The sequence below is a fragment of the Hypanus sabinus genome, chromosome 16 (assembly GCF_030144855.1).
Source record: "Hypanus sabinus isolate sHypSab1 chromosome 16, sHypSab1.hap1, whole genome shotgun sequence".
NCBI lineage: Eukaryota > Metazoa > Chordata > Chondrichthyes > Myliobatiformes > Dasyatidae > Hypanus > Hypanus sabinus.
In genome coordinates, this window is record NC_082721.1 from 15,256,164 (window position 1) to 15,279,127 (window position 22,964).

The window sequence follows — 22,964 nt, forward strand, 5'->3', positions numbered from 1 at the left end:
GATACTTACATAGCTAAAGAGCTACATATCTCTTACAAACTTTGGCCCATCCATATGTGGAGTTTTAACCTATCAAGAGAAATTGAGGTTCATCAAAGAAAAGCTCAAAGCAAGATTTCTGGATTGGGATCTGCTGCTGCCAAAGTTATAGTGCAAAGGACAGACTGGTTACCAAGGGAATGAAGGCAACAGCAGAGAAATATGAGATCTCTAAATATTGGGATTTCTAGGAAGCTATTTTATGTGTATCAGACTAGAAGAGAGAAAAAAACCATAAGCTTTTAAACTGTTAGTGTGTCTTTCTATCCTGCATTTTAAATAATATGTTGCTTCTCCACCCTACTTGGAAGAGAGAAAGCATGAAGTAATTTACCCCTTTCATTTAAAGTGGCACTTAATATTTAAGTAACATTTAGAATTATTCTTTCATGCAAGGTTGAATTAATTAATGTGTACAAAACCAATTCCCTCACAGCAAAAGCTTTGGTATTACCAATGAATTTATTTATTTGTTCTTTTCAAATGGCAAACCATCAAATTATTACACATTAGCACATATTTAATCCAAGGAATAATTCCATTGCTTCCCCCATACCCCCACCTCCACTCCGGTTATTTACAAAATGTTCTAGTTGGCAGAACATCAATAGTGCTCTAACTTTTATCTTTTGTAATATTAACAGCCTGTCCATTAGGATAGCTTGAAGCCTTTCTGCAAGGCCCTGAATAGGATAATGAAGATCGATGAACTTCAGGGACACAACTACTGGCGACTGATCGTTAGTTTGAAAGGAAATAAGAAAGAATATCTTAATTTGGATAAACATAATCAGTGTGAAAACTACCATAAAGTTTATCTATTCTTAAAAATCATGTATCTGACCACGTACTGAACTTTTTACAATCAAAAAATTTTGCAGGAATAAAAATCTTTTTAAAAAATTGCCTGACAGCCAATCATTTCAAGGAAGCAATCAAGAAAAGATTAACAATCAAAGCAGAAGGTTTTTTTTTCATCTTTTGTCTAGAATTTTCTGTCTGGATAAATGAAAAGTACTGCCAAGTGCAGTGAGGATAATAAACAGTTCCAGGAACCAACCAAAGCTGACAAACATCGAGCCAAAATGGAGAAAACAGAGTCCCATTGTTAATAAGGAAGCAAAACTGATACCAAAGAAATATCTCTACTATTGTGCACAACCTAAACCACCCACTTACTATTGCAAATCAACATCTTAGTCTTATAGTCTGACACACTCCTAGTAGCCTCCCAGACATCCCAGTATACAAGAGGAAGTTTAGCAAGGAGGGAGATTAAAAAGAACACCAGCCATTGTAAAAGATTGCTGCAATTGTGGTTGGTATTTATTCCCCAAATTATCTTCCTCACAGTCCAGCAAGGATCCAAGGTCTGCTGCATGAAATTTAAAAATCTAAAATGAAAAGAATATTCATCTTTATGTTAAGTATCCCCCAGTGTACTTAAATCCAGACAGAAAGCTGGTCTGATTCATATATCTTTGATTTCCATTAATACTTTCTACTATTTTATACTTGATGGAAATGTAAGAGCAATAAATTTGATATACCTAAATAAATAGATGATAATTGCCCATTATATTCATCTTCATCTAGTTCCACACCAATTTAAATAAAGGTAAAAATAGCAATAAATCAAGGTGCTAACTTGCATCTTTCAAATGGATGAGGATTCAACCAAAGTTTGAATTATTAATGAGCTTGAACAGTCACCAAAGTTTCAGCACAAGGCCAAAGCCCTTTGTATTTATGCACTCATACAGTACTTGGCAAGTAACTGGCAAATTGCCAATTCAAACGTATGACATCCTGAAATAACAATTTTGTGTCAGCCAGGGCCTTCCACAAATCAATCAGAGCAGACAGTTGATGACGGAAAGTTGGAGCAGATAACTCATGATGGAATGTTGGAGCAGACAGCTCATAGTGGAATGTTGGAGAAGATGCTTTTTGACGGAATGGTGGAGGGAAATGTAATGAAGTGGACTTGAGTTAATGTCATTCAATATTAATATATTTGTTGATGAGTTTTGTATGTCATTTACCAGAACAGTAGGCAGTATTCTGCTGTTGATAGGACCAAACCCTGACAACAACAAAAGAGTTTGAGCATCACTTCCTCAAGTAATTTGTGTCAGCTTCCATAGCCCTTTAGTTGAGTGTTTATACATTGTAATAAATGGTAACCCAGTCCCATTGAAACACTTACACAAGCTGATGATCTCCTGTGAAAGATTTCACATTATCACAAGAGATTCTGCAAATGCTGGAAATTCAGAGTAATGCACACAAAAAACTGGAGGAATTCACTGTGTCAGGTGGCATCTATGGAGGGAAATAAACAGTTGATGCTTCAGGCTGAGACCCTCCATCAGCATTGGAAAGGAAAGGGAAGAAGCCTCAATATGAAGGTTAGAGGGAGGTGAAGGATTACAAGCTGGCAGGTGATAGGTGAAACCAAGTGAGGGGGAATGTGGGTGAGATTGGGAGGGATAAAGCTGAGAGGGGAAAGGTGGAGAGTGGACCATGGAAGGGAGAGGGACACCAGACGGAGATAATGGATAGTTGAGGAGAAGGGAAAGAATAAGAGTGAAGCCAGAATGGGGAATGGATAAAGAGAGCAAGTGGAGAGAGCAGCAAAATTACCGGGAGTTAGAGAAATTGATGCTCATGTCACCAGGTTGGAAGCTACCCAAATGGAATATGAGGTGTTGCTCCTCCAGCCTGACAGTGGATTCATTGTGAAATTAATTTCACAGCAATTTTGTTAAACTTTTGCAAACTTATTAAACCTACATGTAAACAAGTTTAGCAGTGAAATGTGTGAAAAATGAATGATTTTGTATCATTTCCCAAGCTTGCTAAAATCTTTAATAGATCCTTCTCCTTACAAGTGCTAATTTTCAGCACTTTGTGTGTATTGTGGTGAGTCCCTACATCATCCGAACTGAGGAATTCCAGGGTGAGAGGTCAAAAGAAAAGCAGCTTTCTATTTAACACACACAAAATGCTGGTGGAACACAGCAGGCCAAGTAGCATCTATAAGGAGAAGCACTGTCGACGTTTCGGGCCGAGACCTACAAAAGAGGCTGAAACTTGTGTCCGCAAAAGAGCATGGAAGTATTTGGCATTCTCGAAGGAAGGGAGTGTTTGGCATTGTTTATACATTGAGGCCTCTCCATTAGTTTGGGTTGACTACGGATGTAGTGACCTGGCTGTCTAGATACACAGGCAGGGCAGTGCAATATGGAGAGCAAGCTCCCCCGCTCCACTCACCAGATAAACCCAAAAGAATGGCAGAGATTAATACAGTTTGGCAACAGCATTGAACTCTATGTAGGACTGAGCATCTACGCTCCATCCATCAGAAAAGGTAGGATCTCTCTGTAGCCACCCACTTCAATTCCATTTCCCATTCCCATTCCAATATGTCTGTCCATGGCCTCCTCTACTGCCATGATGTAGGCCTTAGGGACATCAGCACCAGATTTTTTTCCTTCGGGGCTTACTCCTGAAGCTTTCCCCGCGAATCAGCAGAGGTTTCAGATCAGTTTCCCTTCTCCTAGATGAGCTGTCAATCATGGCTGATGATCCCCATCTGCCCGGTAGACTAGAATGCTTTAAGAGTATCCCTGGGACCTCACAGAATCCCAGATAGCATGTCTTTGCATTTGACTCCACACTGGCCACATTAGCAGGCTTTTTAGTAGTTGAGGTCTGACTTCCTAAAAGGTGGAAAGTCTAAGCTTAGTGCTTTGAATTTTTATGCTAAAGAAACATTTTTACCTGTTTCATGGCTTACTTGTGAATTAAGTGCAAAAGTTGACATTTACCTTCTCTTCTTGCAAAATTACCCACAGGAAGATGACAAAGTGAGTCAGGATGTGCTCCTTGGTGTTACGTATGTTTATATCCTTTCTGATTTCAAAGGCTTTAGCAGCATGTTTATAGCCACCTGAATATTATAAGATTATGCAAAAGAGAGCTGAATTTGTGTTATTTGTACCATAGCAACGTTGGAAACCATGTGATGTGTTCCTCTTGATCCTGGTGTTTGTTGCTGCCATGGTAGCAGACAGAGAATGTTAAATTTATTCAGTACAGAATAATTGGTCAATGTAAGATGCCATGGCAGTGGAGTGGTTAGTGTGACATTATTGCAGCTCAGGTCATCGGAGTTTGGAGTTCAATTTCGGCACTGTCTGTAAGGAATATATACATCCTCCTTGTGACCGAGTGATTTTCCTCCCACAATCCAAAGATATACCGGTTAGTAGGTTAATTGGTCATCGTAAATTGACCTGTGATCTCACAGATTTCTACCGATGTACCATATAGAGCATTCTAACTGGCTGCATCACTGTTTGGTATGAGGGGCCTACTGCACAGGATTGAAAAAAGCTGCAGGGAGTTGTAAACTTAGTCATTTCAATCATGGGCACAAGCCCCCGAAATATCCAGGACATCTTCAAGGAGCAATGCCTTCAAAAAGGTGATATCCATCATTAAGGACCCCATCACCTGGGACATGCCCCCTTCTCATTGCTATCATCAGGGAGGAGGTACATGAGCCTGAAGACACACACTCAATGGTTCAGGGACAATTTCTGTTTATGCCATCCGACTTCTGAATGGACAACGAACCCATAAAAATTACTTCACTACTTTCATATTTTTATTTTTGCACAAACTTAATTCAACTCTTTAATATATATGTACTTACTGTTATTCACTTTTTTTCTCCCTGTTATGTATTACATAGTTTGTGTTACTCTGGCAAGTGGCTGCGCTTGATTATCTGAAAATAGAAAGCATAAAGGTCAGGTTGTGCAGAGAGGTGGGGAGGGTTGAGATTTTTTGATAGTGAATGATGGGAGTGTTGTACATAGCACAGTGTAACAGATGCAGCTATGGCATTAGAAGGTACGTTCATCAATCACAAAGCTCTGCAAATTTTGATTTACATAGAGAGCAGTAGGTGCCTGGAACTGCTTACCAGGGGTGGTAGTGGAAGCAAGCAGTTTTGTTGAGTTTTGGAGGCTTTTGGTTAGACATGAGACATAGCAGCACTAGTCAAACTTTGAGGTTGAGTTCACTGATCAACTCTCATGGTCATCAGCTTGAACAAGTTTATGATGCTTGTGTTGCGACCTCCTGATTCGCTGCAGGTACTTTATATCACTTTAGAAGGATAACAGTGCAGTACTGGAAAACTATGAAGCCTGTCTTCTCCTGGACAAGGCCATTTTTCAGAGAAATGACCTGATAGAAGTGTATTAGATGATGAGAGGCATTGATCGTGTTGATAGTCAGAGGCTTTTTCCCAGGGCTGACGTGGCTAGCATGAGAAGTCACAGTCTTAAGGTGCTTGGAAGTAGCTACAGAGGAGACGTTGGGGGTAATTTTTTTACACAGAGAGTGGTGAGTGCGTGGAATGGGCTGCTGGTGATGGTGGTGGAGGTGGATACAAAAGGGTCTTTTAAGAGACTCCTGGATAGGTACATGGAACTTAGTAAAATAGGGGGCTATAGGTAACCCTAAGTAATTTCTAAGGTAAGAACATGTTTGGCACAGCTTTGTGGGCCGAAGGGCCTGTATTGTGCTGTAGGTTTTCTATGTTTCTATGTCTCTAAGTAAATAAATAAGATAAGCTAATCAGTCGGGGGATTGACATACAGAGGGAACTGACACCTCTAACACATCTGTTGAAAAATCTAGATAACCCTGTATTATAAATTGAGAGCTGGATATGCATAGGGAAAGGACATACATTGCAGAATGAATGCATGCGCGCACTGCAGTACCTCAAACGTAATCTACTCTTTGGTTATATTGATCAGATTTTATTTAGAGGTACAGAATGGTAACAGGCTCTTCTGGCTCAGTGAGGCTGTGCCACCCACTTACATCCATGTAACCAATTAACCTGTTAATTCACCTGCCTTTGGAATGTGGGAGGAAACCCGAGCACCCAGAGGAGACCCACGCAGTCATGGGAGAAATGTACAAGCTCGTTACTGGCTGTGGCAGGAATTGGACCCAGGTCACTGGTGCTGTAGAAACGTAATGTTAACCGTTGTATCATAGTGTCGCCCTACGTTTTCTACACATTTTCCTGCCTGCATGTGCAATAGATTATAAGCTAGGATTGAAAGGTAAAATTCTCTCTTCCTTCAGCCACAGAGACAGAGGCTAATTTTACTTGTCTTAACCCCTGACGTGGTTGAATCAATAAAGACAAAGAATTAAACCTGAATTTCTTCTGCTCTAATATATACACAGTGGCCACTTTATCAGGTACACCTGTACACCTGCTTGTTAATGCTAATATCTAATCAGCCAATCATGTGAAAGCAACTCAATTCAAATAGCATGCAGACACGGTCAAGAGGTTCAGTTGCCATTCAGACCAACCAGCAGAATGGGGATGAGATCTAATCTAAGTGTCTTTGACTGTGGAATGATTCTTGGTGCCAGACCGGGTGGTTTGAGTGTCTCAGAAACTACTGATCTTCTGTGATTTTCTCACTTATCAGTTTATAGAGTTTACAGAGAATGGTGCAAAAGTACAGAAATACTCCAGTGACTGGTAGTTCTGTGGCTGGAAATACATTTTTAATGAGAAAGGTCAAAGGATAATGGCCAGACTGGTTCAAGTTGACAGAAAGGCAATAGTAACTCATATAACCACACATTACAGCAGTGGTGTGCAAAAGAGCAACTCTGAATGCATAATATATCGGACCTTGAAGAGGGTGGGCTGCAGCAGCAGAAGACCCAAACATACTGTAGTTACCACCATAACCATTAAGCCATTTGTAATACCATGTTCTTCATGCACTAATATACTACAGACATTTTATTTTTCCTTGTATGGTCTGAAAGGTAACATTTTCTTTTAGAAATTTATGATTCCCATTTCTCGTCAGCCTCTTGGAGTCAAACATTTTAATTGTGTTGGACAGGACATCCTTGAATTTTTGTTGAAAATTCTGGAGTAGGGCTTGAATGCATAACGCAATTACTCAGAAGTGACATTCACTGAACCACGGATGTCACTTAGTGGTTTACAGGGGCGCTGACTTTAAAGCCATGACTTGGTGTAAAATACCACCAATGTTGAAAAATGTACTGATAACTGAGCGAAATAATGTACAAGTAACTGTTTGAAATGATTATTTCTAAGGCTTTTAGGAGAAATTTTGACAAATAGGGCAATTACATGATACGGTTAGAGACTCGAGTGAATTGGCAATGCTGTAGTACATTAACATGCAAATATTAATGCATTAAGATCAAAATGAATCTAAAATTGAAAATAAGTGGCCTACTTTGCACAATTCTAACATAAATCTTTATGGTTATCATGAAAGGGTTGCATAAGTCAGATAAATGAGGTATCTAATCGTCTCTTTACATCCCTATCCCTGCCAAGATAGCCAATTTTGCACAGACATTTAATTATTTAGTAGGGATCCCCATCTGTGTGCAATGTATGAAAGTGTCAAATGCAATAATGAATTGTGGGGTTTTTACTTAGTTGGCACTGAGAAATTGGTGAGGAATGCAGTGCAAATTGCACATGAAATAGAGGAAGCTGGCTGAGGAGTTTTTGTTTTCAACTCAGTTAGAAAGTTTTGATCACGAGGAACTGCCGAGCACAAAGGATTTCTAGACATCACTGATCACATACACCTAAAGTGCAGCGTAAATTCCCTCTGCAGTGCTTTCAATACTTGTCATTGTGTAGACTATATCTACAAAATAAAGCTTTCTGCTAATATAATGCATGTGCTTGCATTACCACAGCTACTGAGTTTTTCTTTGCAATGGTGCATACAGGTACTTGTGCATATGACAATAAATTTAACTTTAACTTCTGTACCTCCTCATTTCAGCAAAATTCCCAAATATCCCAAATGGGAACTGTGCATCTTTCTCAACCTTTATATTATTTACACTTTGTTTTTCCTGTTTGGTGCAGCCCTGTTTTTGATTTACATTGTTCTCTCTTCTAATTTCTTGTGGTTTGGTGATGTTTTATGCACGTGGCCAAGTGGTTGAGGCATTGGTCTAGTGATCTGGAGGTCGCTAGTTCAAGCCTCAGCTAACGCAGCATGTTGTGTCCTCGAGCAAGGCACTTAACCACACATTGCTCTGCAACGACACCGGAGCCAAGCTGTATTGGCCCTTGCCCTTCCCTTGGACAACATCGGTGGCATGGAGAGGGGAGACTTGCAACATGGGCATCTGCCGGTCTCCCATACAACCCTGCCCAGGCCTGCAACATGGAAGCTTTCCAAGGTGCAAATCCCTCGAGACTAACGGATGCCTATATGTCCCTTATACATTTGACACCTGCAAGTCTCCCCACCCTCATTCTCACAACTTTCTACACGAGCACCATTGTGGTGCTGGCTGTATCATTGTGTGGTACAGAAGCTGCAAGTCATTGGACCGCAAGACCCTACAGAGGACAGGAGAACCCTCTGAGAGGATCAGCACTCTCTCCCTGCACCCCTACTTGTGACATTTACTGGGAGCGTTGTAGACGAAGGGCCCAAAGCTTTTTTGAGGATCCCTACCACCCGTCCCACAATCTCTTTGACCCACTACCATCAGTAGGTGGAGGAGCTTCAGGACTAGAACTGCCAGACTGGGTAACAGCTTCTTCCCTCAGGCTGTGAGACTTATGAATACCCTGCTATCTCTGAAGTCTCATCACTAGGACAGTGAGCTGTTTACTGTACAGTGCACTACATGCATTTTGAATGTTATTTTATTAACTTATTTATGGTAATATTTTGTTTTATGTGCTGTATGTGATATACAGTGCCTATAAAAAGTATTCATCCCACTTGGAAGTTTTCATGTTTTAATTGTTTTACAACTTTGAATCACAGTAGATTTAATTTGGCTTTTTTTTGACACTGATCAACAGAAAACTCTTAAATGTGAAAGTAAAATCTGATCTCAAAAAATTGATCTGAATTAATTAAAAATATAAAACAATTGTTGCCTGGGTGCTTCACCTCTCGCAGCTGTATGGGAGAGTGGCAAAGAGAAAGCCACTGTTGAAAACACTCACATGAAATCTCAGCTGGAGTTTGCCAGAAGGCATGTGGGAGACTCTGAAGTCAGCTGGAAGAAGGTTCTATGGTCTGATGAAACCGAAATTGAGTTTTTTGGCCATCAGACTAAACACTATGTTTGGTGTAAGCCAAACACAGCACATCATCAAAAACACACCATCCCTACCGTGAAACATGGTGGTGCTGTATCATGCTGTGGGGATGCTTCACTGCAGCGGGCCCAAGAAGGTTTGTGAAAGTAGAGGGTAAAATGAATGTGGCTAAAATCAGGGAAATCCTGGAGGAAAACAGGATTTGTTTGCCAGTAAGACAAGACCCCAAGCATAAAGCCAAAGCTACACAGGAATGGCTTAAAAACAACAAAGTTAATGTCCTGAAGTGGCCAAATCAGAGTCCAGACTTCAATCCAATTGAGAATTTGTGGCTGGACTTGAAAAGGGTTGCTCACACACGATTCCCATGCAGTCTGATTGAGCTTGAGCAGTTTTGTAAAAAAGAATGGGGTGTGGCGACCCACTTCCCAGTGCACTCGAAGCGGCTCACAAAGTGGCGCGCGCTGGCATTGAGGCCGGTCCCAAAAAGGGCACCAAGTCTGCTTCACCAGCAAGGGGAAAAGCCCACACGCGGGACGGGACTGCAAATACAGTATTCCTGCCCGGGGAGGGCAGGATCAGGAAGGACCTTCGCCAACAATAAGCCATGGTTTACCCCCAAACTCAGACATCTTCGCCAAGGTAAGGAGGACGCCCACAGGAGTGGGAATAGGGCCCTGTACAGGCTGGCCAGAAATGCACTGACCAGAGAAATCAGAGTGGCCAAGCGGCTCTACTCCGAAAAGTTGAGGAATAATTTCTCAGCTAACGACTCATTGTCGGTGTGGAGAGGTCTGCAGGAGGTCACTGGCTACAGGAGACGCACTGCCCCCTCTGCTGAGGTTAACAAAGCTTTGGCTGACGACCTTAATACCTTTCACTGTAGATTTGAGAGGGTCCATCTTACACCTGTCCCTCCCCCCTCTTCTGTCTCTCTTCCTCCCTTCCCTCGACCATCACTCACTGGCACTCATCCCCCAATTACTGCAATCACCTCCCCACCATCTCTGCCCAGCCCCCCTAGATCACAGCTTAGAATCAGCGAAGGAGAAGTATGTCAACTGTTCCAGTGACTTAAGACCCGAAAATCTCCAGGCCCAGATGGGGTCTCCCCCTCCTGTCTACGAGCCTGTGCTGATCAGCCGGCTCCCATCTTCACTCAGCTCTTTAATAGATCTCTGGAGCTGAGTGAGGTTCCGACTTGCTTCAAGCGCTCTACCATCATCCCGGTCCCCAAGAAACCCACCATCACAGGACTGAACGACTACAGACCTGTCGCACTGACATCTGTGGTCATGAAATCCTTTGAACGCTTGGTGTTGAACCACCTGAAGACCCTCACCAGCAGCCTGCTGGATCCCCTGCAGTTTGCCTACCGGGCAAATAGGTCAGTAGACGATGCAGTCAACCTGCGACTGCACTATATCCTGCAACATCTGGATCATCCTGGGACCTATGCTCGGATGCTGTTTGTGGATTTCAGTTCGGCGTTTAACACCATTGTCCCTCATACCCTCTGCTCCAAATTGTCTCACCTCACTGTGCCACCTGACCTCTGCGATTGGATTTACAGCTTCCTGACCAACAGAAGTCAGCAGGTAAGGATGGGACAGGTCACCTCGGATACTCGAATCACCAACACTGGCGCCCCCCAGGGGTGTGTCCTCTCTCCACTGCTGTTCTCCCTCTACACCAATGACTGCACCTCCTCCAACCCCTATGTGAAGCTTTTGAAGTTTGCAGACGACACCACCATCATCGGACTTATCCGGAACAGTGATGAGTCTACATATCGTCAGCAGGTGGATCAACTGGTGCTCTGGTGCAGTCAGAGCAATCTGGAGCTGAACACGCTCAAGACAAAGGAGATGATAGTGGATTTCAGGAGACATCCCCCCGTTATGTCCCCCCTCACAGTCCTCGGCAGCCCTGTGTCCACCGTGGAGAACTTTAGGTTCCTGGGAACCACCATCTCTCAGGATCTGAAGTGGGAGCAGAGCATCAGCTCCATCCTGAAGAAGGCCCAGCAGCGGATGTACTTCCTGCGGCTCTTGAGGAAATATGGTCTGCCTCAGGAATTGCTGCTGCAGTTCTACACTGCAGTCATTGAGTCTGTCCTGTGCACCTCCATCACTGTGTGGTTTGGAGCCGCCACCAAGCAGGATAGAACCAGACTACAGCGCACAGTGAGGACTGCCGAGCGCATCATTGGAGCCTCCCTGCCCTCTATTGTGGACCTGTACTCTTCCAGGTTGAAGAAGAGTGCGGGGAACATCATACAGGACTCCTTCCATCCTGCGCAAGGACTGTTTGAACTGCTTCCGTCTGCTTCATATCCCTCCAGACTAAGACTAATAGGCACTGGAGAAGTTTTTTCCCTACTGTGGTCACTTTGCTGAACAGTTAACTGCCGGTTAACTGTCAGCTAACTATTACTTGGATTGCACTACCTGTATGTATAATCTATATTTTCATTTATATTTATCATTATTATTGTTATGAGCAGAGAGACAACATCTGCTGGAAGTAAATTCCTTGTATGTGCACAGGTACTTGGCGATTAAAGTCTGATTCTGATTCTGATTAAAGCAAGGCTGCGAAGTTTGGATAAGCCTCTTTTGCAACTGCAGCTCGTCGACTACGTGTCGTTATTTCAGCGCTGCATGTAGCACACCGCTACGGGGGAATATTTGCAGTATCCAAATATACAGAGCTGATAGAGATCTATCTACACAGACTCAAGGCTGTAATTGCTCCCAAATGTCCATCTACTAAATACTGACTTTAAGTGTGTGAATACTTATGCAATTAATTATTTTGTGTGTTATATTTGTAATTAATTTAGATCACTTTGTAAAGATCTGTTTCATTTTGACACAAAAGAGTCTTTTTCTGTTGATCAGTGCCAAAAAAAGGCAAAGTAAATCCAATGTGTTTCAATGTTGGTTGTATATACGTACAGTTGAATGACAATAAACTTGAACTTGAATTTACCTCAGCCTCACTTTGCATTACAATGAATTTTGTTGTTATATTGTTCTAACTCAAAGGTTCAAAGGTGCATTTAATGTCAGAGAACTGTATATAATATACATCCTGAAATGGTTTTTCTTCACAACCGTCCACGAAAACAAAGGGGTGCCCCCAATGGATGAACGACAGTTAAATGTTAGTACCCCAAAGTCACCCCCCCACCAGCTATCCTCCCTCCCGCGAGTAAACGGTAGCGAGCAACAATTCCCCCTCCCCCCACCAAAAAAAAGCATCAGCACCCGCCACCAAGCTCTCAAGCATGAGCAAAGCAACAGCAAAAACACAGACTTGCAGTACCCCAAAATTCACCCGGTATTTGACATATGTTCTTTCTTGTAAAAATTGTGCCTATTTTGTCCTTAATTTATGCTGTTCTTGTCAGTTTTGCATATCTGTTGCTATATGTGAAACACGCTGGTTTCCTCGAATGTGTAAGTTTAGGGAAGACAATCTCCAGCCCCGCCAAACGCACAAACCCACTCCAAACCTCAGTTTGTGTGGATGCTGTGTCAATTGCTACCCTGTTACAAATTAATGCCATGAAATTTCAGACAGTACACAGCATGTAATTAAAGGAATTATATTTATGAATCTTAACCAAAGGTTAGTAAAGAAGAACAAAAAGAAGAGAGCCCATTCTAATTAAATAGTCACATGTGCACAAGTTAGAGCTCATCCTGAACTTCTCTGTCACTCATGCACTAAGCTCTTGGTTAACGTGAACACCCACACCACTTTCTGAACATCGCTCACAATCCACCTTGAGCAAACGGGTCTCGTACTGGATCGTACTCTACGACCGGTTCTCTCCAGTGTCTTCTCTCTTCACCTTCTCTCGAACAAAAGACCAAGACCAACCTTATTGTCCCTCACCAAGAAAACCCTCCCTCTAATTGGATGGCACACCTTCTCCATCATCCCTTATCTTCAACGATAACCCAAACAGGCTGAAAGCAGAACAGCTCTTGCAGAGGTACTCAATGAAATACTTGCAGCATAACAGTAAAGATGTGAACCAGGGCATTAAATATGCCTGATGCTGAAGCAAGTAATTTTTTCATGGTAACCATGCATCCATGTACTTGTGCATATGGCAATAAACTCAATTTTGACTTTGACTTTGATCTCAGAAAATATCAGGTGGCAAATTTCACTCATTGGTAGCATTATAACCTCCAGTTAAGAAGGTTGTGGGTTCAAGTCCTCCTCCAGCAACTTGAACACCTAATCCTGGCTGACTCTAGAAATAAGAGTGCTTTCAGTGTCACAAGTGAAGTGTTTTAGGCCGGATATATTACTAATGCATTGTCTGGATGTAAAAAAGGTGGCAGGCACGATTTCAGGTCAATATTTCTCCGTCAACAAGCATCACTGAAAGAGATAAGTCAGATCTATTTTACGTTGTTTTTTTTTCATATAGGAAGCTACAAAGGAAAACTTGGCTGTAAAACTCTTCGGGACACTTTGAAATTATGACATAGGTCAGTTAAATGTAAGTGTTTCGCTTTAAAAAACTTTCAAAAGTCATGAGATTGACAGATCAAGTTTAAAAATAGCACAGGAGACAGGTTCCCAGGGAACTTAAAAGATGTGTGGGAAACAGAAGCCAGTATAAATAAAGACCAGGGGACAAATAACCAATAATTAAAACGGGGTGCAGGAAACAGAAATGGAGAGTTTAAGCAAGCATTTTTATCTAAATAAAGCATAATAAATTAATTCAGCATAAATAAAATGTTAAATTATTGAATATTAACTACATTTTGAGAATATTCTTTCTCTAAATTGAGTAGATTTCATAAATAGAGAAGTGTCGACACTGAGCTGGTGAAAACACATTCTGTGGAACACTATAGATTCAGGAATTGGCATCAGTTTGAGGAAGTCAAGCTCTGGAATTTGGAGGATAAGCCACAGCTAACATGAAGATGAGCATTGCATGAGTAGTGAGTTTCAGGAGATGATCACACTGCAGGTGTAAAGTGCAGGTAGAGAAGAAATAGGTGACTTCCAAGTAGACAAACAGGAACCAGCAGATAGTCCACAAAACTTATTGGGTCAAATTTGGTTAAAATGGGGAAACTGGAGTTTCTGCTGAACATTCCAGACATTTTGGGTTGCCAGGAGACCCAATACAGGGAGTGGTCTTTTCTAGTTTCCCTATGGATCATCTGTTCTGCATTTGAAGACCTCTGATTTGCGTTAGGGAGAATACATCAAGAGCAATATCCTCTTTTGTCAATTTTTCTGATATGGCTTTTTCCAATCGGAAATAGGACAATCTGTCAGCATTTCCATGATTAGTTGTCCTCTTGAAATCGATCTTGTAATGATGGTGTCCAAGAAACAAAGGCTATCTCTTTTTCTATTATTGGAACACTCTTCTGTGGATTGAAAATGGATGTAGGAGACTGATGATCCATAATGAGGATAAATTCTCTCCCATACATGTACTGATGGAAATGGTTTACACCCCAACCAGACTTGTGGCCTCTCTGTCAATTTGTGCATAGTTGTTCTCAGCAACAATAAGGGAACATGATGCAATGGATAAGGGGTGTTCACTTTCATCACTCAGGACATGCAATATGACTGCACTTATACCATAAGCCGAGGTGTCACAGGCAAGGTTCACTGGATAATGTGGATCATAACGTGTGAGTACAGTGTCTGATGTCAACATTTCTTTTGAATTTTAGGAAGCTACCTTGCACTGCTTTGCCCATTGCCATTTCTTCCTGATTTGTAGTAATGAATTCAAGGGGTGAACCACAGTAAGTGATAATTGGTTTAAAAAATTCTCACTTATTGTATCATGCTCTGAGCCCATAATACAATTTTTTTTTAGCACCGTCTTGAGATTTTGGACATGTTCCTTGTCATCCTCACCAGTAACAATGATGTCATCCAGGTAACACTGAGTGCTTGGGCAGCCTTGCAGCACCTGGTCCATTGCTTTCTGCCAGAGTGTAGACACAGATGCTGCTCCAAAAATAAGCCTAATATAGCAATAATGCCCTTTTTGAGTGTTTATTGTGAGAAACACTTTAGACTGTTCTTGTATCTCTAACCTGTAGATAAGGCAAGTCCACTTGGCTGAAGCGTTTCTGTCCTAAAAGGTATCCTCTATTCTGGGTAGAGTGTATTGATCTACTTTCAGTATTAAGATGATGGAGACTTTAAAATCACCACAGATCCTGACAGACCCATCCTTCTTGGTTTCTGGAACCACTGGCATTGTCCGTGGTCTCCACTCAACCTTGGAAAGAATTACTTCAGCTTCCATGCAATCCAGCTCACAGGCTACATTATCACGGCCGGTATAAAGAGCCTGACAACCTCTGTAAAACTTGGGTGTGACATTTTTCATTTAGCAGTATTTTACACCTGATATGTTTCAGTTTTCCACTGATACTTTTAAACACTACTATGATGTCATCCAGCTCTTTTCTTAATTCCCATCTCAGTTGACTCCATTGCAGGGGATGTGGCATGCAAATGCTGGATGGATCACCAAACAAGCTGTAGTTATTTCAGACAGTCATGGCCCTACAATGCTGGCCCTCCTGATTTTTTTTTAACCACATACAAGCCCAATGTTGTTTATTGCTTATTGTATTTCACTATTACAAATGTCATTCCTACAAGAGTTATCGTTTTTCCAGTATGTTCTTAGTTGGATATTTGCAGGATTCAATTCAGTATCTTTGAAATGCTTCTAAGCAAATTATACACCTTTCCATCTATTACACTCAGTAACACTAGCTCTCACTTCCCATTGGCTATTGCATTTGCTTCAAAATAATACTCAATTTGTTCAGTGTACATCATCTAATAATCTGTTGTGCAATCTAATGCATCTATTTTTCTGATATATCCAGCCATTTCTGCTTTTGTTGTATTTATTATTATCACCTAGTGTTCATTGTTTATGAATTCCCTGAATTTTGTCCATTTTCTGCCTTTTTTTAAACTCACTGTCTTTCGACCACTTCTGAAGAAACGCGTGCTGTACTTTTGTTTAACTGCACCACCTCGCTCCCCTTGTGAAGAAAAATATTGTGCTGTGCTTCAACAGTAAGGTGCCCATTTTGGGTTCCTTTTAAAATTACTTTTTTTGCCACTGTTATGTTTTGTTAATCCAGAAACCAATTGAAAGAAAAATACAGGAGCTGGGATGAACATGTCTACTTAATTTACTTTCCTTTTCTTTAGTGAGGCTCTCACATATGACGTGGTAGTGTAATGACATATGGCATTCACTATAATGAATTATTATATGCCAAAAAAGAATTCCTACTCAAATATTGCAGAAATATTAAATACACTACACTGCTCATTGACGTTTTATGTTTCTCACACCAGTATCAGTAAACTCTGCAGACTGTTGTATGAGAAAATCCCAGAAGAGCAGCTGTAGGGAAAATCTGGGATTTTCTTTTTTAACAATTAAGAAGGAAATCAGGAGGGCTAAAAGAGGACATCAGATTGCTCAGGCAGACAAAGTGAAGGAGAATCTTAAGGCCTTCTACAGAAATATTAAGAGCAAAAGGATAACCAGGGACAATTGGTCCTCTGGATGATCAGAGTTGTAATCTATGCATGGAGCAGACAGGGATGGGGGAGATCTTAAATGGAGTTTTTGAATTTGTGTTTACTTGGGAGATAGACATAGAGTCTATATATGTGAAGCAATGCAGCACCAAGACCAGTAGGAGGCTAGTACACAAATGGCAGGGACTGTAGTAGAGATACTTAAAACATCAGTAGCCACAGGTGAGGTTCTAAAGGATTGGAGGATAGCTAATGATGTTTTTTTGTTTAAGAAAAGCTCTATGAATAAGCCAGGAAATTATCATTATTCAGGATTATTCAGGAAAGCCAGGACATCAGTAGGGAAAAAGTTATTGGAAGGTATCCTAAAGGACCAGAGTATATGCTGTAGGTATTTGGATATACAGGGACTGATTAAGCATAGTCAACATGACTTTGTGTACTAAGTTATGACTAACCAATCTTACAGAGTTTTGCAAGAAAGTTTTTCAGTCATCTGGCATTCAAGATGGGGTAGTAAATTGGATTAGATATTGGCTTTGTGGGAGAAGCCAGAGAGTAGTAGTAGATGGTTGCTTCTCTGACAGGTGGCCTGTGACTAGTGGTCTGTCGCAGGGATTGGTGCTGGGTCTGTTGTTGCTTGCCACCTATTTCAACAATCTTGATCTTAATGTGGAAAACTGGTGCAGCAAACTTGCAGATGACACCAAGTTTGGGGGTGCAGTGAAGAGCAAGGAATCAAAGCTTGAAGCAGGACCTGGACCAGCTGGAAAAATGGGCTGAAAATGGCAAATGGAATATAACGCAGACAGCTGTGAAGTGTTGCACTTTGGGAGAACCAACCAGAGTAGGTCTGGTAGCATGTCAGACAGGTGAGCAGTAGGGCACTGAGGTGTGCGTAGAATAGATCAGGGAGTTCAGATCCATAATTCCTTGAAAGTGGTGTCACAGATAGATAGGGTCATAAAGAGCTTTTGTCACATTAGCCTTCATAAATCAATGTATTGAGTATTGGGATTGGGATGTTATACTGAAATTGTTAAAGACGTTGGTGAGGTCTAATTGAAGTATTGTATCCAGTTTTGGTCACCTACCTACAGGAAAGATGTATTTAAATAAGATTGAAAGAGTGCACAGAAAATTTACAAGGATATTGCCAGGACTTCAGGGCCAGAGTTAAAGGGAAAGGTGAATAGGTTAAGCCTTTAGTCGCTAGAATGTGGAAGATTGAGGGGAGATTTGATGGAGGTACACAAAATAAAGAAGGATGCAGGTGAGGTTAATAGACACAGGCTTTTTCCATTGAGGTTGAGTGAGACTACAACTAGAGGTCATGGGCTAAGGGTGAAAGGTGAAATGTACATGAGTGGGAATCTTCATGCGGTGTAAGTGCAAAGCGAGCTGTTAGCAGAAGTGGTGAATGCAGGCTTGATTTCAACATTTAAGAGAAAGTTAGATAGGTACGTGGATGGAGGAGATGTAGAGGGCTATTCTCTGGCTGCACATCAATGGAATTGTGCTGTAACGTTCCACAACTCGATGACTCCATACTAAAACCACTCCATCTAGCACCACCAATCAATCCACAGTCAAAATCACTTAGATCACATTTGATCCTCCATTCTGACACTTTTTCTAACAACTGAATCTACAGTTGAAACTGAACAGTTGAAAACATCTATATGTTTTTACAATAGCTGCCACATGATTAGCTGACTAGATACTTGCCTTAACAAGCGGGTGTACAGGTGTACCTAATAAAGTGACCACTGAGTGTAGATAGTTAACGATACTGAGAACCTGTAGGTAGATGTTAAGTAGTTAAGAGGCTAAAACGTAACACTTCAAAGGCAGATCACTCCCTGTTCCATAGAAATAGGAGGCAGGAAAATGCAGAGCTGAAGAGATATAGTCATAGAGTATTACAGCACAAAAACAGGTCCTTTGGCTTATCAAGTCCACATCAAAATATTGTTCTGCCTAGTCCCACCAACCTGTACCTGGACCTTAGGCCTTCCCACCCCCCCATCCATGTACTTATCCAAACTTCTCTTAAATGTTAAGATCAAACTCATGTCCATAACCTCTGCTAGCAGCTCGCTCCACACTCTCACCACTCTCTGCGCGAAGAAATTCCCCCTCAGTTTCCCCTTAAATATTTCCCTTTCACACTTAACCTATGACCTCTTGTTCTAGTCTCATCCAAACTCAGTAGAAAAAGCCTGCTTGCATTTACTATATTCTGTCTATACCTCTCATAATTGTGTATACAGCGCCTCCCCTCATTCATCTTTGCACCAGAGGATAAAGTCCTAACCTATTCAACATTTCCATATAACTCAGATCCTCAAGTGCCAGCAACTTCCTTGTAAATTTTAACCTTTTCAATGTTACCTTTCCTGGAGGTGGGTGACCAGAACTCCACTCAATACTTCAAACTAGGCACATTTCCAGACATCACAGGAAACAGGACTGTAGATTCCTGAGGGAAAGAGACCAGCTCTAGGAGTTTCAAGTTGATAATTAGTTTTGGAGAATGTACAACCAGATCAGTAAAATTGCATTTTGACAGTTTTGGGACAAATATCCTCATAGGAAGGTCCATTGTGTATAGGGACATATCAACGGAAAGAGGAAAAAAGGATGAAAGGAGGAGAAAGTATACAAAGAATATTGGAAGTTCAACAAGCAATTTACTGAGAACAAATGGTTATTGAATTTAAATTTCAATCAAAAAGTGTTCTCAAACCAAAATCAAGATACCTAAGTTTCAGGAGTAATTAATCATAAAAATGTGGGAGAAACAGAACTGTGAAGGAATGGGTTCCAAACCTTCTTGGAAACTAAGTATTCGGGGCATGTCAAAAATTATTAAAGAGGAAGTAATACAAAGCCCAACTCCACTTAATGTGGATAAATGATATGGTTCAGAGAGGGTGCATCTCAGATCACTAAGGAAAGTAAAGGTGGAAATTGTACATGTTCTGATCATAACCCTGCAAGGTTCAGGGTGATGATTGTGGTGTGGAAACTTGTAACTACACATTGTTGTTCCACAAAGGATACAGGGGCTGATCTAATTAACTATAGACTAATCAGTTTTACTCTGGTGGCAACGAACATTCTAGAAACAATAATCCAGGACAGAATTAGATACCAAATTTGGACCAAACTTTTGGCCACCTGTCTAAGCATCTTCTTCTGTGTCTTATTTGATAGTATTCCTATGATGCATATGGATAGGTTTTGGCACGTTAAAGACACTGTCCAATGGGAGTTGTTATTATGATTTATTTCTGGCTGGAATTAATAAGGATCACAGTTATAATAAAATAATTAGCAGTTACTTACACAAAGGGGATTGATTAGAGAAAGTCTTCATGGATTTGAGTTCGGCAAATTCTGTTTTACTAATCTGGTGAAGGTTTGTTGAAGGAAAAATGGTCTTTTTTAAGAGGCATTTAATGTGCATAATATATCACCAGGATTGAAGTTTACAGAACAAAAGGCTATAGCAAAGTGGACTAGAATTTAACTGAATAGTAGGAGACAGAGACTGTAAATAATGTTTTTTTTTATCAAACTGGACGAATGCATACAGCAGAATCCCCCGGGGGTCAGTAAAAGGACCACTAGTTTTCTTTGCATGTATTAATGGTTTAGTTTTGGGTTTACAATTTCCAAATCTGCAGATGACTAAACATTTGGAGGCTAATGAACATGAGGACAGTAATTGTTGTGACTGTGACTAAGCCACTGGAAAATGAAGCTGGTGAATACAGAAGTTCTTTATTGATCACAACATGCTGCCGTTCTCTTGGACACACTCTCAGAATCTCAAACCTCAAAGAACATCAAGGTTTTATATACCTAAAAATACATAATAAGAATAAAGAGGTTTCAACATAATTTCAATAGTTATAATGATGCTGTTTACTTCAATATTTTGAGTCCAACAAATGGTTTCAATGAAATACAAATTTACAGCGGGGAGCACAGTATAACTGAAAGACACCTTTGCTGAGATGAACCAATTCACATGGATGGTCTGCAGCCTTCTGAGGACAGACAGCCCATGCACAAAGAATTAGAGTTGTGAAGGCTGTCTGTCAGAGGTGTACAAATAGTCCAATTTTTGATCAAACAGATATGCCTATGATCATGTCTGATGAATAAAGTGACTGAAATAAGTCTGGTCCTTCCTTGATCTCTATCACAATTATGCAAAATAACTTAGCTGAAGATGTCTGAATTCTGGCCATTCAGCATAACCCCATTGTTTACTGTCAGTAAATATGATGTTATCCAATTTGCCTGATGGTGATCTCTCATCAAGCTTTGCTGAACTTGTTGACCTATATTGGTTAAACACAATACTGTTTTGCAATTTTCATTTTCATTTTCAAATCCGTTTGTGCCGCATCTCCAGTCCGATAACTCCCCGAGGTAGTGAAAAACAAAAATGATTGCAGATGTTGAAAATCTGAAATAATTTGCTGCATGAGTACTTCACATTTATGTTCTTGTTTTTTGGGATTCAGTGTGGAGAAAACCCTTCAAGCCATGCTGCCCAGCAATCCCCTGATTTAATCTGAGCCTGATCACAGGACAATTTACAATGGCCAATTAACCTACCAAATGGTACGTCTTTGGATTGTGAAAGGAAACCAGCGCACCGGGAGGAAACCTACATGGTCATGGGGAGAACATACAAACTCCTTCCAGGAAGTGGCAGGAATTGAACCCAGATTGCTTGTACTGTTAATCATTGTTGTAATCACTACGCTATTGTGCTGCCCCTGGTATCAACCATAGCAAGATCAGGGAGGGAGTGATATGATGATATTCTAACACAGGTTGACATTATGAGAATGATTCCAGGAATGAAAGGGTTACTGTATGAGCAATGTCTGGCAGCTCTTGGGCTGTATTCCCTGGAGTTCAGGAGAATGGGGTGGGGGGGGATCTCATAGAAACATTCTGAATGTTAGAAGGGCTGAACAGATTAGGTATGGCAAAGTTATTTCTCATGGTAGGGGAGTCTAGGACAAGAGGGCATGACCTCAGGATTGAAGAACGTCCTTTTAGAACTGAGATGTTGAGAAATTAGTTTAGTCAGAGGATGGTAAATCTGTGGAGTTTGTTGCCACAAGTGGTTGTGGAGGCCAAGTCACTGGGTACATTTAAAGCAGAGATAGATTGATTCTTGATTAGCCAGTGCATCAAAGGGTATGGGGAGAAGGGAGAGGAGAGGGCATGACTGGAAGAATAGAAACAGCCCATGATTGAATGGCAGAGCAGACTCGATGGGCTGAATGGCCTACTTCCATTTCTGGCTTATTGATCTTCCCAAAATTTAATTCCACCACCATTAGCAACGGATGCTTCTTTAGAGACTAGAATTCCCTTAGCATCTTTTCTTCCTCTGCATCAAACTTTCCTCCATTAAGATGTCCATTTAAACCACCAGTTCCCAACTTTTTATATGCAATAGACCCCTCCCATTAACTGAAGGGTGCATGGACCCCATGTTGGGAAGCCCTGCTTTAAATCTGCCTCTTTGAGCTTGTCTTTGATTATCTGCCCCTATTTGTGTCTCCACGGCTTTGTTGTTTAATAACACACGAACTGTGTTAAAATGCTATAATTAGGTAAGTTCCTGTCAAAGTTGCTGTATAAATTTTAGGCTACTTCATTCCAGTCTCATTTTTGCAATTTTCAAACCAGGTCAGTCAGGATATCCTGTATATTGAAAATTTACCTCGAACGGCTTTCCTAGCCCAGCACAAAAAGCAAGCTGAACCACCTATGAAGAGTTCTCACCTCTGGGACTACCCCTACTGGGACAATGAGATAAGTGAAGCAACTAAATCCTATTCTCCATCTGAGAGGATTCAAAAATTAGCAAGTAAGAACATATCAAATTTAAGTATAGGAGCAATTGCAGAATTCTTCATTTTGAAAGCACAATGGGGACAATGAAATTGATTTCTAATAGAGCATAGAATTATCATTAACATTCTTTTATATTTAATTTACATGAATAAAGATTGGTGCAATCTATTCAAAGGGATAAGATGCTATTAGTTCAGTCAGTGGTTATGAGAGGTTTCAGATTGGATAGTAGGCACCCTGAGGCAGAACACCATCAGAA

General features: G+C 41.0%; 1 protein-coding gene across 8 annotated transcripts in view; it reads left to right on the forward strand.

Annotated features, from left to right (window-relative positions):
• spmap2 (sperm microtubule associated protein 2) overlaps positions 1-22,964 on the forward strand; it is a 246,595-nt gene that overhangs the window by 194,824 nt on the left and 28,807 nt on the right. For 6 of the 8 annotated variants that reach the window (XR_009516039.1, XM_059991165.1, XM_059991164.1 and 3 more), the window contains one exon: positions 22,538-22,718. The exons of 1 other annotated variant lie outside the window; for it this stretch is intronic. Coding sequence is in view for 6 of the 7 variants with exons in the window: in XM_059991165.1 (XP_059847148.1) it covers positions 22,538-22,718 (181 nt within the window). In the remaining variant the exon portion in view is untranslated. Of the gene's footprint in view, positions 1-683; positions 913-22,537; positions 22,719-22,964 lie in introns of those variants that run through there. One more of the 8 variants, XM_059991170.1, reaches the window with a different exon arrangement.